This window comes from Chaetodon trifascialis, chromosome 2 (genome assembly GCF_039877785.1).
Source record: "Chaetodon trifascialis isolate fChaTrf1 chromosome 2, fChaTrf1.hap1, whole genome shotgun sequence".
NCBI lineage: Eukaryota > Metazoa > Chordata > Actinopteri > Chaetodontiformes > Chaetodontidae > Chaetodon > Chaetodon trifascialis.
Window position 1 is genome coordinate 8,829,110 of NC_092057.1, and position 17,823 is coordinate 8,846,932.

At 46.2% G+C, this 17,823-nt stretch overlaps 2 protein-coding genes across 4 annotated transcripts; one reads left to right on the forward strand and one right to left on the reverse strand.

The window, feature by feature from the left end:
• Positions 1 to 664: 664 nt before the first annotated feature.
• alg13 (ALG13 UDP-N-acetylglucosaminyltransferase subunit) lies at positions 665 to 15,249 on the forward strand. The gene is made up of 25 exons (XM_070982618.1): positions 665 to 784; positions 1,619 to 1,702; positions 2,016 to 2,066; positions 2,159 to 2,205; positions 3,185 to 3,257; positions 3,827 to 3,908; positions 4,134 to 4,299; positions 4,645 to 4,708; positions 5,327 to 5,444; positions 5,924 to 5,988; positions 6,685 to 6,785; positions 7,034 to 7,119; positions 7,965 to 8,229; positions 9,867 to 9,974; positions 10,515 to 10,662; positions 11,015 to 11,186; positions 11,544 to 11,579; positions 11,667 to 11,722; positions 12,263 to 12,331; positions 12,832 to 12,958; positions 13,054 to 13,173; positions 13,653 to 13,693; positions 13,944 to 14,049; positions 14,513 to 14,620; positions 14,879 to 15,249. Exons 1-25 carry the CDS (start codon positions 665 to 667, stop codon positions 15,247 to 15,249), a joined length of 2,784 nt encoding a protein of 927 aa, XP_070838719.1.
• On the reverse strand, positions 14,231 to 17,524 carry LOC139344448 (protein EOLA1). 3 transcript variants are annotated; one of them, XM_070982642.1, is made up of 3 exons: positions 17,456 to 17,524; positions 16,322 to 16,582; positions 14,231 to 16,241 (listed from the first exon to the last, which is right to left on the reverse strand). In XM_070982642.1, the coding sequence occupies exons 2-3, from the start codon at positions 16,578 to 16,580 to the stop codon at positions 16,033 to 16,035; spliced, it is 468 nt and encodes a 155-aa protein (XP_070838743.1). In that variant the 5' UTR covers positions 16,581 to 16,582; positions 17,456 to 17,524; the 3' UTR covers positions 14,231 to 16,032. The 3 variants fall into 3 exon arrangements, with proteins under 3 accessions (XP_070838743.1, XP_070838750.1, XP_070838732.1); XM_070982649.1 differs by having other exon boundaries at positions 14,742 to 16,241; positions 17,452 to 17,480; XM_070982631.1 differs by lacking the exon at positions 17,456 to 17,524 and adding an exon at positions 16,707 to 16,790 and having other exon boundaries at positions 14,742 to 16,241.
• Between the last annotated feature and the right edge of the window lie 299 nt (positions 17,525 to 17,823).

Genomic DNA, 17,823 nt, shown 5'->3' on the forward strand with positions numbered 1-17,823 from the left:
CTCCTGTCAGGAAACTCACGTTATCGTGTCTGACCTGGTCTGGGCTGAGTTCACAAGGACCTGAGCCCCGGTCCCTGAGCCCCGGACTCTGAGAACACTGAGACACTGCTGCAGTTTGATTTTACAAACAAAACAAATGATGGACGAATGAAATATTAATTACATGAATTTTACATTAAAGTACAAGTATTACATCAGTAATATTAATACAACAATAAAATGCTGCTCACCTTTAATAAATGATGCAGTAATATCACGTGGAACAGTGAAGTACGGACATTTTCCTTAATAATGAATACTTTTACTTTGTATACTGTGAGTACATTTAGCTGATTTTAGCTTTGTATTTTTACACTGTGGTTTGTACACTGTCACTGAAGTAAATAATCTTTTTTAATTCAGTGTTAAATTATTTCTCAGTGGAAGATTTTCTTATATTATTCCCCGTTTGCTGTGAAGTATCCAAACTTCACATTAAACTCCATCTGTCTGAGCCTCGGCGGGTCCCTGAACGCCTCAGGCGAGGTGAGCGGGCTCGCGAGCTGATCAGGCCTCATTAAACTCAGGTGTCAGTGTGACGGCGGCGGCGCGAGCGCTGGCGTCTGAACCGGAGCGAGTTCACCGAGTTTACCGCGAAGGCTGCCGTTCGTGTACCGGCGGAGGGATGCAGAAAGGCCTGAAGAAGTACTTCGTCAACATGGACGAGTTCCTGTGCAGCATCGGACTCTACAGGAAGATGGTGGCCCGGGACGCGTCCAGTCTGTTCCGAGCCGTGTCAGAACAGGTGAGACGGGCCAAAGGTTCCAGCGGGGAAAAGCTGCAGGTAGAGGCGGGATAGCGGGGAGAGAGGCTGCCCCTGACCGGGGACAGGAGAGCACAGAGCCTTTCAGAGGTCAGAGGTCAGGAAGAAATTTGGTGTGATGGAGCTCCCAAGACTCTGTGTGTGTGTGTGTGAATGGGGGGGGCTGTTTTCTAATCACCAGTTAAACTGGTCTCAGGTCAGTCTCGTGCCTCATAAACAGGATTAAATGGGTTTGAATGAACAGAACACGTGACTTCAGGTGCGGCTGACGTCAGAGAGGTGTAACAGACCAGTCGCAGATGATGGTATCAGCTCTGTGTGGTGGTTCATCATGTGAGTTTCTTCAGTGGACCAATCATGTGCCGCCTGCCGCCCTGTTACACCTGTACCAGGTTGTCCTCACAGCAAATGCTGAATAAATCTTTATCTATGACTCGAAGTGTTTACAACACAGTCCTGCCTTCAGCCAGTCACATGTGCTCACACCCTGGATGGATGTCGGATTTAGGGTTCAGTGTCTTTACCAGTGACCGTGGAGGTCAGAGGTCAAACTAGTGGAATGGCTCTTCCTCCTGAGCCTCAGTCATGTGATGAAGAGTATGAACGGTTCACTTCCTGTAGTGTGAGCGTTAATGAGTGTTAATGAGCTTTAACGAGCTCTCAGTTTATTCATCGGAACATTCTGGAGGCTGAAACCTTAAACTCACACAGCACATTTAGACATCACACCCAGGTGTGTTTGGACGTCACACTCAGGAACTGGATTCAGGTCTGACCCTGTCCTGTGTCTGTGTGTGTGTGTGTGTGTGTGTGTAGTTGTATTACTCTCAGAACTATCACCAGAGGATCCGTCAGGACTGCGCCAATTTCATGAGAGCCAACAGATGCAACTTTGAGCCGGTGAGTGCTTCCTGGGGGGGGTCACCTTCTAGCTGTGAGGCGACAGTGTTGCCACTGTCCCACCGTGCCACCCACTGTTAAGCCACCTGGCGAGGGTCTCAGGACTGTGGCATCGTAGACCACCCCTGTCCGGTGATGTCACTTCGGTTTGAGGTGGATGGCTTCTTTCACTCGTCTTTGGCATTGTCCGTCTTCATCCTTGTCCTCAGATGAGTGTCCCCTGTCCTTCAGGTGTCAAAATGTGGAAACAGGTCTGGGACAGGAATGTTGTGATGCTGCAGGCTGTCCTCAGCTCGTCCTTTTTCTCTTTCAGTTTGTCGAAGGTTCGTTTGAGAAATATCTGGAACGTCTGGAGGACCCCAAGGTGAGCTGCTGTGACCTTTGAACCTTCAGTCCACTGACAGCCAAGCAGTTGTACCTGTGATCAGGAGTAACTGAGTGTGTGCTTGTTTTCAGGAGACGGTGGGTCAGGTGGAGATCAAGGCTCTATCTCAGCTCTACAGGTGAGCACCTGCTTGAGTCTGAATGTGGAGTTAGTCACAGTCACATTTTTAAATGTGGTGTTTGGTTGTCTGGTGAGGATCTGGATCCACCCTGAACATGTGCTCCAATAACAATGTGACGGTTTGAAAAAAGTTATTTTGTATTGAATGGAAGTTGAACTGTGCGATTCTGACTTCTGGAACTCACCTGAGATCGGTTGATGGGTTGATGTGCGTCTGTCCACTGATCCCACAGAGGAGCGTCTTCCTCTGACTGCAGATCTCTGATCAGCTGCTACCTGATCCACATTTGTTTGTTAGAGTGAGGAACCAAATCCAAAGCAGACCCGGATCAGACCGCATGCTGCTGTCCCTCCAGGGCTGCTTCACATTGACGTTATGAAACTCACAAACTCTGAACATAAAACCCAAATCGATCCAGCTGACTGAAATAATAACAGTCTAATCAGAAAACAGCTGTTTGTTCCAGCAGGTGTTGAATCAGACTTTTGTTTGTTTGTTTTTGGTTTTTGTTTATTTTGATTTGGTTTTTTGGTTTGGTTGGCACAAAACTGTGAGATCTTTCCAGTGAACCTGTTGCTAGCTAGCTGTTTCCAGGTTTTACGCTAACATAAGCTAAGCTAGCGGTTTTCCTCCATGTTTCTAGTCTTTATGCTAACATAAGCTAAGCTAGCTGTTTTCTCCCATTTCCAGTCTTTATGCTAACATTAGCTAAGCTAGCTGTTTACCCCCATTTCCAGTCTTTATGCTAACATAAGCTAAGATAGCTGCTTTCCTCCGTGTTTCTAGTCTTTATGCTAAGCTAACCAGCTTCTGGCTGCAGCTGCATGTTTATCACAGACATGACAGTGGAATCAATTAAAGTGTGTGTGTGTGTGTGTGTGTGTGTGTGTGTGTGTGTGTGTGTGTGTGTGTGTGTGTGTGTGTGTGTGTGTGTGTGTGTGTGTGTGTGTGTGTGTGTGTGTGTGTGTGTGTGTAGGCGTTGTTTCCTGATCTATCGTTACCCTGGGAGACCAGCCACAGTGATCTCAGAGGACGACTTTGTTGACAAGGTGAGGAAGTTTCCTGATTGGCTGATCAGCTTTGATCATAATACAATGACCAACGATCACATGTTTCAGACCATGAGCAGCATGTGGACAGAGGAAGATCAACAACATCAGTAAACATTGTTAAAACCAACATTTAAAAAATATGAGAATTAAAAACATAAAGAAAAAACTGACCGACCGACCAGTTAAAAGTTGGTAAGACCAACTGTCAACCAATAAGAAATAAGACAGGTGAGTTTAAACCAATAAAGGAAGAGCACTGAAAGCGGTGCTTAGCATGATTAACCTGCAATTTTGATGAGGACATGAGCCAGTGAACTATAATGCTGGCTAGGGCAGACTGTATTCTGGAAGAACAACAGGGCGGCGCACTATTGCTGAAGCAGTTGATCAGCACGAAAAAAAAAATTCTTATATTATGTAAAAGCAATTTCCATCTTAAAAAAATCACAGACGTATTCCCACACACTTAATTCTGTGTGAAATAAATAAGAATCAGAGTGTTTCATGTCCTCTTTAAACTGTCCAATGAATTCTGACCGCTGACCGTCATCTTCTGTGTTTCCAAGGTGACGTTGTGTTGCACGATCAACGGTTATTACGACCTTGTTTATCCGAGGAGTTACCTGGCCTCCGCCGCCCTCTGTCAGTGTAAGTTCTGTTCCCTGATTGGTAGATCAGAGTGATTGACAGCTCTCTGACCCACAGCTTCATCTTTATTAACACTAAACTCTGAAGGGGGGGTGGGGGGGGGCTTTGGTGTCGATTATGATGGACAGAGTTGGAGGACAGGGACGCAGGGTGCCAGTCAGGGTCCTCTCAACTTGTGTGTGTGTGTGTGTGTGTGTGTGTGTGTGTGTGTGTGTGTGTGTGTAGCTCTCCTGTACGAGCTGCTTTACACTCAGGTGTTTGGGTTGGAGGAGGTGGAGCTCTGTCAGGCCATGGAGGCCTTTAGGGTCGGAGGTCGTCGCTATAGGAACAGCCCATCAATGTGTAGTGACATCGACATCGGCTACGACACACCTGAGGACCGAGGTCACAGGTACGCCACACACACGCAGAGGCACAGCTGGTGCCGGCTGTCAAACATGTTAAAAAGTGATGTGATGTGATGCGCTGTGATGAAGATGTTCCCCTAAAACAGTCTGAGATGACTGTTCAGAAATCTGCTGATCTTGGTCCAGGTGGGGACATGAAAGAGGTGTCGCTCTCCGTCTGTCCACTCAGCCTCACCTGCACAATGACATCATGTTATAATTGTGTGTGTGTGTGTGTGTGTGTGTGTGTGTGTGTGTGTGTGTGTGTGTGTGTGTGTGTGTGTGTGTGTGTGTGTGTGTGTGTGTGTGTGTGTGTGTGTGTGTGTGTTCGCGTTTGTTTTATCCTGCAGGGAGGAGTTGGAGTCGGGTGGAGCTGCTGAGGACAAAGCCGGAGCTCTGACAGATGACTCAAAGGTGGGCAGCTGGTGTGAACAGGTGATGCTTCATGATCAGGTAAAAGGTTGGAGGGGTGGTCGAAGTGAATGTGAGTGTGACTTATCAGAATAAGAACCACGTGTGTAGAAACTGTTTCCTGTTAGTGGATAAAACCAGGAACCGACCGCGTGAGTAAACGATGACATCATGAATCATGTGACTAAACGTCTCTTCAGTGAAGAGCTGAAAACATCACATCTACATATGTGGAGGAGGATGAGGAGGCTGTGACCTTCCTCACATGACACTAACAGAAATGTCTGACCTCCATCACGTTTTCATTGTTCGACATTTGACCGCAGCTCTTTGAATGACGTTATCTTGTTGAGTCTCTTCTTCTGTGGTGGTTTAATGGCAGCGACCGAAGAATGAGCACCACCTGCTGTTTGTCCCCGTCAGCCAATCAGATTCAGACAGCAGGAGTCAGTGTTGACGGCTGACAGGTTACGTGAAACAAATCAAAGTAGTGATGCTGGAAAGTTTGAATTGTCCAGAATCAATGTATTCATGCGTTCACATGAGATGAAAAACAGTTTGATCTGTGTAGCAAAAGAGACCTGAACAACCTGAACCTGAGATCCTATTTCCATTGGCCAGCCTCCTGCAGAAGCCCTGCCCCCCTCCAGACTGTCTCTGTCTTTTAAAGTGATGAAGTCTCTGGATGGAGAAGTTTACAGAAACCTGGAGTTTGATGTCTGGCAGGACACCTGTAAAGGTAACACACACACCTGTCCAAAGAGTCCTGACTGAATTTCCAGGTTTAAGAAGTTTTCTGTTAGTTTAAATCATTGATGAGAAATAAAGTTATTTTGTTACGTTTAGGCTGATGAAGATCGACAGTTTGCATTAAAACATTAAGAAATAACGTTGATGGTTGATGGAAACAGGCACTTTTTCTCATGAACCAATCATGACTCGCTGTTCTAAAAGTTACTGGTACACTTCCTGCTTGGTGATGAACGACCTTTGACATGAAGGACAATAATCATCCACCTGAGCAGCACGTAGATGAGACTGCTGAACGTAACTGAACACACCTGAGGGATGCCAGGAGAGGATGGTGTTGATGTTTCAGATGACTCTAATCTGATTACTGACAGCTGTTTAATGGAGTTACAGTAATAACCAGGGCGCAGTGACTGCTTCTGATGTGAGATGACTAACGTGTTTACTGATGTGGTCTGTGTGTGACAGAGATGCAGAGGACGGACTACATGGTGTTTGCAGGGAGGCAGTACTTCCTGGGAGACAAGTGTCAGGTAACAAAACTCTCTTCGTCTTTAAAACTCACATCAGGTACAGGTACAGGTACAACACTGCGTCAGCATCAGTGCTGCTGATAGAGACACAGAGCAGACCGAGTCTAACATGACCACAGCAGACTGCAGAGCCAAGCTGTAACATTCACCACACACTGAAGTTTGTCCTGATGGTGTTTGTCCTCTGTATGGTGGCCTGTTGAGGACATCTCAGGCTCAACTCCTTTCATCAGTCTACAGCTTGACCTCTGCTCTGAGCTGCAGGATGTAATAAAAAGTACATGGATGTCTTTGGGACATTTCTTTTGATGATGTCAAATGGTGGAGCTTAATGGACATTTCTGTTTTCTTCTTATTGACAGTGTGTCAGTATTTGAGTGCCTTAACTTACAGTAAGAATTTTGGTGTCTTGATGGTTTTTGACGAACACCAGGATGTCTGAGCTGTTAAGCCTTCCTCCAAAGCTAAAGCCTGGCATCCTGTAGAACTACTGTCAGTCACTTGCATCCACAGTTTCATTCCTTCAGTCACTGTCCAAAGCACAGGACCACAAGTGAAGGTTGGAACGTAGATCGACTGGTAAATTGAAAGCTTTGCCTTCCAGCTCCACTCCCTCTTCTCTGGGTCTTGTTCAGGCAAATGAAAGAGATGGTTTAACCCATTGTCAGATGTCTGTTACCTGTCTCTGTGTTTCAGGTGCGTCTGGAGCCAAAGGGGAAGTACTACAATGCCTTCATCCAGGAAGTAGGAACACAGTCGTCAGCTGTCACAGTCTTCATTGAGGAGCTGGGCGAGAAGTAACACACACAACCTAAACCTGATACTAAGTTTAACCTAAAACAAAGTCAGAACTCTCAAACAACCCTTTGATCAAGTGAGGAATGACTTTAAATTTCAGCTGATCCCCCACAAAGAAGACTAGCAAGTGTTTCAGCAAGACATTGCATCATCTCATTGTCAAGTTGAATGTCAGATTTTGAGTTGATCTGTGAGCCTCAGCCTGCAGTTAGAACAGCAGTTTAACCTTTCCCTCTGTGTGTGTCAGACACCTGGTTCCTCTGACTGATCTGAAACCAGTGAATCCAGTTCCTGCCTGGAACGTTGCCGCTCCAACTAGAAAAGGAGACCTGGGTACTCTCGGAACATATTTGGTGTTTTTTTTTCTTCATTGTAAATATTCAGAAACAAACTCTCAGTGTGTCCATATATTGCTTATATTCGTCTCTTTTTGTCTTTGTCTCCCTGAGTGTAACAGTTGAAGGCCAAATACCTTTCACTGACCTACCATAACATTCTCCTGACCTACCGTCACATCTCCCTAACCTACTGTAACATTTCATTGAACTACCGTAACATCTCCCTGACGTACCGTAACATTCTCCTGACCTACTGTCACATCTCCCTGACCTACTGTAACATTTCACTGACCAACTGTAACATCTCCCTGACCTACTGTAACATTTCACTGACCAACCGTAACATCTCCCCGACCTACTGTAACATTTCACTGACCAACCGTAACATCTCCCTGACCTACTGTAACATTTCACTGACCAACCGTAACATCTCCCTGACTTAATGTAACATTTCACTGACCTACCGTCACATCTCCCTGACCTGCTGTAACATTTCACTGACCCACTGTAACATCTTCCTGACCTACCGTCACATCTCCCTGACCTGCTGTAACATTTCACTGACCCACCGTAACGTCTCCCTGACCTCCTGCCACATCTCCCTGACCTACTGTAACATTTCACTGACCAACCGTAACATCTCCCTGACTTAATGTAACATTTCACTGACCAACCATAACATCTCCCTGACTTAATGTAACATTTCACTGACCTAGTGTAACATTCTCCTGATCTACCAAAACATCTCCCTGACCTATCGTAGCATGCCCATCTCACTACTGAAGCGTCTCCCTGACTGTCTTCCCGTCTTCTGTCCTTGCCTCTTTCTGTCTCTGTCAGACTTGGACTCTCGTGGTCAACGTCATCACCGCCATCGGTATTTCAGGAAGTCTCGGGGCAGCAGTGGAGTGAAGGGGGCAGAACTGCTGATGCCGCTGCCATCCTATGGAGGCCCGGCCCCCTCTGGCCTGCCCCCCCGCTTCCAGCCAGCAGGTCACCCCCGACCACCACCCCCATCTCCAGGAGCCATGACCTATGACCCCTACGCCCCTCCACACCACCACCCATCCTCCACAGCTAGACCTCCTCGTTACGGAGCGTCCAGGTGGGACTTTATACTTAACAAACACAAGTCTGTTACTTATTGGAACTCCTGTGTCCAAACGGCAGTGTTAGATTCATCAAACGCAACAGCTTCTGTTAACTCAACAGCAGGCAGACAGACCAGAGTCTTGTTATTTCTAAGAACTGAGACCTGACAGCAAGTTCAGAGTTGAAGACAACCATAGACAGAACAACTGCAGCAACACACTGTGGTCAAGTGAGCTGTCGTTCATGAAAACCCAGTCGAGTGATTTTGAAGTGCATCTATCTGAGCTGTTACAGTACCTTCATCAGGTATGCACCTGTTGATACTGACCGCAGTGTTTTGCAGCAGTTGTTCTGTCCACTGTGTCTTGAACTCTGAACTTATCAGGACTCAGTTGTGTAAAATAACAAACCTCTGGTCTGTCTGTTGTTGACTTAACAGGAGCTGTCAGTTAAGGTACAAGGAGGTGCATCTGGATGCAACTGCTTTGAAAGTGACCTATCCTAAGAAGGCCAGGGCCTCCCTTGGTTTCCGGCCCCAGTTTGTCTAAAGTCTGGTCGATTCACGTGAGCACAACTGAACTTACAGTTAGCCTTGAGAGTATTCTTTGTGGGAGAATTTGTTTATGCAACATGCACTGCTAATTCCTGCAAGTGTTTGGACAGTAAGCATCAGTATCAGTCTGTTGGATGCACAAGTATTCGGTTGATAACTGGTAGAACCACCTTCTTTTGAGGTGTGTCCACCAGCTTCACATCTACAGTCTGCACTTTTTACTCACTCTTCTTCACCATGTTGTTCCAGCTCAGTCAGACTATATGAGAATGAACAGCAGTTTTCAAGTCTCGCCACAGATTCTCAATGTGTGTCTGTATGTCTGTCTGTCTGTCTGTCTCTGACTTGTTTTCCTGTTTATCAGCTTTATAGATTCGTGTTGCTTTATTCTCTAGTCTGGAGGTTACAGCTGATAACGAATGAGAAGCTGGGACCAAAACAATGAATGGGAGCCCAGCTAAATACTGGCTAACAGCACTGCGTTACTTTGCCAGCATTGTCTGTCGAAACACAATGCTGCACTGTTACGGTAAACTAGACCAGTGGTTCCCAGAAGTTGCAGGGGGTGTGCACAATTTTGTCTGCGCTGAGGTTGTGAGGTTACCAAAATTATATTTGTGCACATTAAATTTATAAAATCCCAATAACATACCCAATTGGATAATCAAAACTCTGTATAATTCAAATTAAAACATATTTTTGGTTCACATTTTAACCCAATAGGCTATTTATTACCTCTGACCTTTTATTTTTGCAAATAAAAGTTTGTAATTAATCACTTTATTCTTTTAATGCGTGTATGCAGGTATGAGTTGGGGCTGGGGGGGCCTGGCTTGTCTTGGACACAGGCAAGGGGGGCTTTAAGGAAAAAAGGTTGGGAACCACTGAACTAGACCATCGCAGTGGGTGTCATTAGCCTCGTTAAAGAGTTCACTTCATATTACTTTGACAACAGCTCAGACATTATTAGAGAAACTGATTAGAGCCAGTGACCCCTAATAATCCAGACAAACTCGACTCTGATTCTGTGTGTGTGTGTGTGTGTGTGTGTGTGTGTGTGTCCGTCCGTCCACACCTGTGTCATGGATTCTGGTCAGAAGTTCCACCCGTTTCCTGAACCGTCACCTGATTGGTCCACAGTTGACGTATTACCAGCCTAGCAGACGGTATTACCATGACTACGAGAACTACGCCTTCAGGTCCCGGTAAACACAAACATGGCTGCATTTTTTCCACTGGTTGAAGTTTGTCTTTTCAGATTTATGTCTCTAATCATGTTGATTCATGTCAAGTGATTTGATTCAGTGATTTATTTAACGTTAGTCTTCACACCAGAGTGACTGAATCACTGTTTTGATGTTAACACATAATTCAGTATGTAATTAGAATTCTAAATGATTATTGTTTGATGTTTATTATTTGTTTAATCATATGCAGAATATTAATGTACACGACTCAAGGTAACAACAGTACAGTAATACAAAATGAACAAAGTAAACTCTACACTTTCATATAATAGATCCAAACTGCATGTCAGTATTTAACACCTCCAGCTGATCTTCTGACCACTTTGTGGAATCAACACAACCCCTAGTGTCTGTATTATAAAGACAGACAGCAGCAGCCTCTGGCAGCAGAGCTCACCTGTCATAGATTCTGTGGGGCTTCAGTTGGCTGCAGAAACCAGCAGTGAAGGAACGATCATCATGCTGCTGTTTCTGCTTTATTTGTTGTGGCTTGTTCAGTCGCAGTCGGCGTCAGCTGGCGGCTCTGAATAAAGACTGTCAGTTTGGTTTCTCTGCGGAGGCGGTGGAGGAGCCAACCGATCTGGACCCAACCATCACGTATTACCAGCTGGACGACGCCAGCGATGCCGTCTTCCCTCCACTGCCGGTGCGAAATCCAAAACTATGAGAGCCAGATGATTCAGTAAAGCATCAGACAGAAATCAGTAGACTAATGTGATCCCCTGGGTGGTCCCTGAATTCAACATGCATGGAGTGTCTATCACCTGAATGCATCGTGGCAACTGTTGTTTGTACCAGTTTCAGAACAGGTGAATGTTGGAGTGTAGATGTATGTCAGCATATTAATGTTGTCGCCTTGACTAAATGATGATTAACACACCTCACAGGAAGTGGACTTGGACTCTGACCTGATCCTGGTAACTCTGGTTAACAGCATGCTGGACTATGATACAGTAAACATTTACCATGTTCGTAACATGATCTGGCTCTTCCCTCAGGGTCAGACAGTGGCACCACCCCCAACCATGGGAGCCCCGCCCCCTCCTCCTGGCCCCTCCTACAGGGTTCAGAGAGGCTCGGGGCCCCTCCCCCCCGCACCTCCACCTGGAAACACACCTGTGTGTTCATCAGAGGAGGATCAGGAGGACACGAGCACTGTGGAGGACCAGGGTGAGCTGGAATACTTTGAGTACCATGAACTGTCAGGTATTAGCCATGGCTGTGAGTCACCTGAGCGGTCTGATTTCTGTGGCGTCAGGTGTACGACAGGGTCACTCAGCTGCTTCACTCTGTCCTCCAATAGAGTTTATTTACTCCGTCATTCTGCTCTCGTCTTCTTACTGTCACAACACTTCATGTTTCACGTTAAAAGCCTTTCAGCACCTCCGGGAGCAAAATCCCTCACTCCTTTTATTGTGGAAACCCCTCCAGGAAGTGTCCAGTTTCAGTGATGAGTGCTGACTTATGAGGCTTCTTTGAGTTTGTCTAGTTTTGTTAACATATGATTCATGTGTGTGTTTCTGTCAGCTGAGTACACAGAGGAGTACATCTACATTACTCAAGGTCAGTAACCTGATGTGGCTGTAGAGTGTCCAGAGTTCAGCATCTGAAGACAGGAAGTGGCTGAAGTCTGAGTGTGAACTGTTTCAGATCAGAGCTACCAGACCTCAGGTGTTTACACTGCTGCTGAGCCCCCCACCAACCAGGTAACACAGCTGACCTCTGACCTGCTGCACATTACAGATGAACTGTTTACCGATTCCTCCAGCACAAACCAAATGTGGGTGATTGTAGGGACCAGCTGGTAACCTTTCAGAGGTAGAACCAGATATCTGTAAAGGTGTCTGGTTTTTAGCTGGTTGAGTACAAGTGAAGGAAGGGTTAAACTCTTAAACTGAAACCGTTAAATGTGGAAATCATTATGGAAGATATTCTAGAGATCGGAAGAAATGGAGGGACATTGTGGACAAAGAGCGGTGTGTCGTCAGCATACAGAGAAATGCTGATGATACATTTGGTATAGTAGTAATAATAACAGTAGAGTCATGACGGACCTAACCTTACCAATAAAACCCACACATGTGTGATAGTTGCTATGGAAAGGTGCAGGTGTGATGATCAGGTCAGATCAGGTTTCTCAGTGTTCTCAAAAAATAAATAAGTAATGAAGTAATGAGTAAAAGAAAGTAGTATGAAGAGGGAGAGGACAAAGAGGCTCTGTTTTATGTGTTCTCTTACTGTGACAGGACGAGCAGGAAGGAGGTACTGCTGACTCTCCGTCAAGACCAGAGATGAACTACAGCTACACCCAGCAGGTAGTGAACAGAATGACCACAGTGCTTTCGTACAGCGACTGGTCCACATTGACCATCTGTGTTTTAGATCTACAAACATCCTGTATCGTCACAGGCTGAACAGAGGACACGATAAGACGTTTCAATGATCTGCTGCTGCTGATCGATCACCCAGTGGACAGGAGCATCAGATCCTGCATCTTTTCCCTCTCTGTAGTTTCTGTCGTTGCCATGACACCATGACTCCAAATGCAGACACAAACAGACGCTCGCTGTCTGTAAACACCTTCATCATCATCATCATCAGTTCTGCGATTTATTTATTAGGCCGCTTATTAGCATTAAAAGACATTAAAACTCAGCAACCATGTTTGAGTCACAGAATGATTCAGTCACTGATTGGCTGGCAGCGTTCATCACTAATATTACTGTGTGTGTGTGTGTGTGTGTGTGTGTGTGTGTGTGTGTGTGTGTGTGTGTGTGTGTGTGTGTGTGTGTGTGTGTGTGTGTGTGTTTTTCAGGTAGTGAAGCCATCAGCAGTCATTTGCTCCTCACCCTCCTCTTCCTCGTCCTCACCCTCTTCTCCATCATCATGTGTACCTGCAGCTGCTCACCTGCCACTAGCCCCACACACACAGACACGCTCAGGTGTGCACACACACGTACACGCACACACATACACATACAGAAAAATAAGAACTGTCTGATTAATGCAAGGTGATTTTTTTTTTTTTTGTCCTTAGTTGCCATGGCGATCCCAGCTGCCTCTCCCTGGTTGGTCAATGAGTTGGGTGAGGCTGTGTGCACCCTGGTAGCTCCACCTCCATACTCCTATGACCCTAACGGCAGTGACTTACCCAGAGGTCAGAGTAAAGAGTAAAGAGGCTGTAATGTCGGGTTCAGACTGTCCAGGCGCTCCGTCTCAGATCAGCTCATTACACATTCGTAGGTTCCCGACCAATCACAGCTTGCCATTTTTCATGGCCTGCGTGATGATGCTAGAGACCGACTTCCTGTAACAAGAGCGTAAGCAAACATGCTCACCTTGTTTACAGGTGAAGAGCACTCTGTGCTCCTATTGGTCAGTGTCACGTCCTAGAAGGTTCTGACCCCCACACTGACTGAGAACCTGGTCTGAACCCGATGATTCCTGCTGCAGCTTCCTGTTTCACACTGTTGTGTGTGTGTGTGTGTGTGTGTGTGTGTGTGTGTGTGTGTGTGTGTGTGTGTGTGTGTGTGTGTGTGTGTGTGTGTGTGTGTGTGTGTGTGTGTGTGTGTGTGTGTGTGTGTGTGTGTGTGTGTGTGTTTGTTTGTTTGTTTGTTTGTTTGTTTGTTTGTGTAGACTGCAGAGTCCTCCAGTATTACTTCAACTTAGGAGTCCAGGTGAGTCATGACAGCTTTGAATGAAACATGATGTCATCATCGTTCAGGTTGGAGGGGTCCGTCTCTCTGAGACGGAGCGTCCAAACACCTGCGATGTCCTTCTCTGTGAGGTCCCACCCACCTTACCTGTTGAGAAGAGCATCAGTTATTGGTGTCAGTGGCGGGGGATGAGATCTTTGTCCAGACTCAGACGCTGAGTCATGTTCTAAAAGGTGTGTGAGCTGCAGGTGTACTCCTCTCTCAAACACAGTGGTACCATCAGCAGCAGCAGCAGGCGTACCCCCCCACCTCACCGGAGGCCCCCTACTCCTACCAGCACTACAGCCCCTACCTGAGCCAGGAGCCTCCCCTGCACAGTAAGATCCACACCTGCTCTGGTTGGCTGGTGGGCAATATATAGAGCTGTTTTTTCATTGACTGCAGGTCTCAGCTCCAGCCACCAATCAGCAGCCTCCTCAGCTGCAGTTCCTGTAACATCTACCAGGTGCTGCTGGAATCAAGTGTAGTTGGTGCAGCTTTCCAAAATAAGAACGGTTAGCTTTTCAAAATAAGAGCTTTATTGAGCTAACTTCATTAACCACTTAACGAGTTAGTGACTGAATAAGTTAACAAGTTATTGACTGAATGAGTTGACGAGTAAGTAACTGAAAGAGCTAACGAATCAGTGACTGAACGAGTTAGTGACTGAATGAGTTAACATGTTCGTGACTGAATGAGGTGATGAGTGAGTTTACATGAACAAACCTGCAGACCTAATAAGACATAGAACCTGTCCTTCCTGTGGACTGTCTGACCCCGTGCATACTCTTCTGCCCCCAGCTGCCCCTCCTTCTTACCCTGAGACTGCTCGAGGCCCCCATCTGACCCCTTCCTCCTACCCAGAATCCACCAGGGCAGGAGACGGACAGACAGACGGACACAGCAGCGGTCCGTAATCAAGACTGTTGTCTTATCGTCAAACACTATAGCTGCACATATTTCTCATCATCATCATCATCACGATGGACAGGTTTTAAAAAGGACACTTTTTCACTCCACACATCATCAAACACTGTCAGCTTTATTCTACTTTTAAAATTGTGAATTTAACCTGAAAAAAGTCAATTTCACAGAAGAATGAAACAGAAGAAGAGTCTTCTCTCACGTTGATCGAAAAGTGATTTGTCTTGTCTCCTTCATCATCAGGCCCTGCCCCCTCTGTGGAAGGCTCCTCCCCCCCAGGCTCCACCCCTTCCTCTGCTCTCCTGTACCCAGATCAAATGGCCCCTCCCCCTCTTCTGCACATGTCATTTGAAACTCCGCCCCCGCCCACTTACTTACCCTCCGGCCCTCATCCTCCTCCTCTTCCTCATCCTGCTCATCCTCACCCCGCCCACCTCCCCCATCACTCCTCCTATCACCCCTGCCTCCCCCCCTCCGCCCACTGGGGGGCAGTACAGACCGGAGGCCATGCCCCCCGAGTCTACTGCCCCATCGCCAACCCCGCCCACGTCAGTTACATCACAGCACCGCCACCCCACCACACGGCCACACACTACCTGCCCCCCGCCATCTGACACACGTCCTGCTGAAACCTCACATCTCCAGCATGCCACACTCATCAGAAAACCTTGTATATCACAAGGAAGTTTTCCAGATGACAGAACTGTAAATTAAAACGAGGAAATTTATGTTAGAAAATGGAAAGTGAGCTTCTGATTGGATGTCTAAATTTTGGCATCAAGGTTTTCCTGCGTTAGCATGTTAGCTTCTCACTGAATATAATGCTACCTGTTAGCTTAGTTTTTTGTTTTCTTTGAAAAAGTGCCAAAATTTTTGTTTACAGCAGTGAAATCACACGAGCCTCAGAGTCACTTCCTGTTTGAAGCCTTTGTTTGTTTGGAAGTTTGTAAAGTCAAGAGTTAATAGTTCATCTCGTTAGTGAGCAGCTCGTTAAAGAAGGACAGTCTGACAGAACAGATGGTGTTTATGTTCAGTTTTTCATCCTTTAGCTGGCCAGTCAAAGGGGGGGCTGCAGGCTGTACGTGGTCAGCCTGATGATGGGATATGTTTGTGTCGACATTCACACTTTTTTTTTGTTACTGGGTGAATAAAATTGGTGTTTGATCAGCAGAGGATGTTTTTTCTGTCTCCATCAGTGATGATGGTCACATGACCACCTGACCTTTCACTTCTTCTGCTGTTTGTATAATGAATAATCTGCAGAATGTTAAAGATGACGACACCTGTTCACTCATTCACTGAAGGTGAGTGTCTGGAAACATCATTAGCAGGCCAACACGCCAAAGCTCATCATGACTCCTCATAATCAGCCCGTCGTAACTTCTGCGTCATCATTATCATGGTAACAGCTCAGCGGGGATCTCCACGGTCCAGAGGTCACGACCTCCTCGGACCCTCAGCGGCTCCTTCAGCCAGCGAGGGTTGGACAGGTGAGTCAGGTGTTTCTCGTGCAGACCAATCAAAACAGCTGACTGCTCCAGGTGCTGCAGCTCCTCCCCCTGCAGGGAGGCGGGGCACAACCAGGTCCCTCCCACGTCCACCAACCCTGAAAGTGATTTCCACAAGTGACGCCTTCAGGTGCACCTCAAACTATCAGAAATATAAGAACCTGACATCATTTCCCACCTGCCACTACCCCGCGGCCGAACCTCTCTCCAGACTCCAGGACTGCTTGGATCTGAGCCTGGTTCATTCCCAGCGGGCCGCTCAGCAACGCCCTCCACTCCTCCCCCTCCCAGTCCCGCTGGGCGATGTGGACGGCCAGGGTCTGGTTCTCCAGCGGAGCCAACACGGGCCTCCAGCGACTCTCCACTGTCTTCATCCCGTCCAGGACCAGACCGGCATACGGCTGCCGAAACGACAGGCAACACACCTGCACCGACATGTCTGCGAAACAAACGCACCCCAGAATCAGTACAGTGAAGGTCCACTTAAAGAAACATCAGAAGTTCATCTACAGAAGAACAAAGACTATAGACGGTCTCTTCAAAGCAGCAGCTGGTAAATTTACCTATCACTTCCTTCACTAAAACTTTTCCAGGATTTCCATTTTTCACTGAAGAATTAGTCTTTAAGTTGTATTAATTCATGGTCTTGGTCAACACGAGATGTTGATTTTGGATTTCTTTGAAAGGAGTTTGGTGTAAAATTAAGTCTGAGTTTGAAGAAACAGTTGGTGCCAAGTGCTTGTGAATTAGTTCAGTAACTAAAGTAAATCTTCAGTTTGAGCACTTAAAGTCATTCACTTCATTTCTTTCCTGCTGTAATTCACAGCAGAAGAATCTCGAATCTCACTTCTTATATTAACTGAATAATGCTGATGCCGATTGGAGCTGAAAACTAAAGCTAAAGAGGTAAACGTTAATTTGCCACATTTTATGGCGTTATGACTAATCCGTTGGCAAATCAGTTCTGCGTGCACGTGGCTTCCAACAATTAATAAACTGAACAGAATAATAAAGTGGTAAATCTGTTATATTGTCCACTAATTAGAGACAGAGACTTTAACTGCACTGATCTTCTGTTCATTCCGCTTAATCAAAGAAAAGAGTGACTTTGTTTTCTATCCGGTGGACAATAATAACAATTATTTGCCATTTTTTGACTGGAGTTTGGTGTGAGGCGCTCTCCCTGCAGGACGGAGGGCAGAATATCTGCAGAGACGGAGTTTATCTCCGATCATATCTACAATAACTGTAACAACTCGAAATCTCGTTTATATCCGAGCTGGCAGACCGAAAGTCTTCTTGACTCACGTACAGCTCCAGACTCCGCCGCTCGTTCAGGGGCTTTCACCGCTTCCGCGCTGAGCTGCGTTTCTTCTTCTGTGTTAAATTAGCTGCAGCTCAAAGTCTCTCCGCGGCTCTGCTGCCCCCGACAGGTGACGTGGTCACCCTGGTTACAATGGTCATCTACCTTGGTTAAAATCAGACGACACTGACGTCACGTTTACTTTGTCAGATTTTACAATTAAAAAATATTTAATAGTGAAGCTTTTAATGATTTCTTATTGTACTGAGTGAAAGTAAAGTACATTTACTGTCTCACAAGTTCGCTGCAAACGTTAAATTCTGGAAAAATCTGGAAATTAATTCTTAAAACAAACTCAGTGATGTCACTGACCTCTG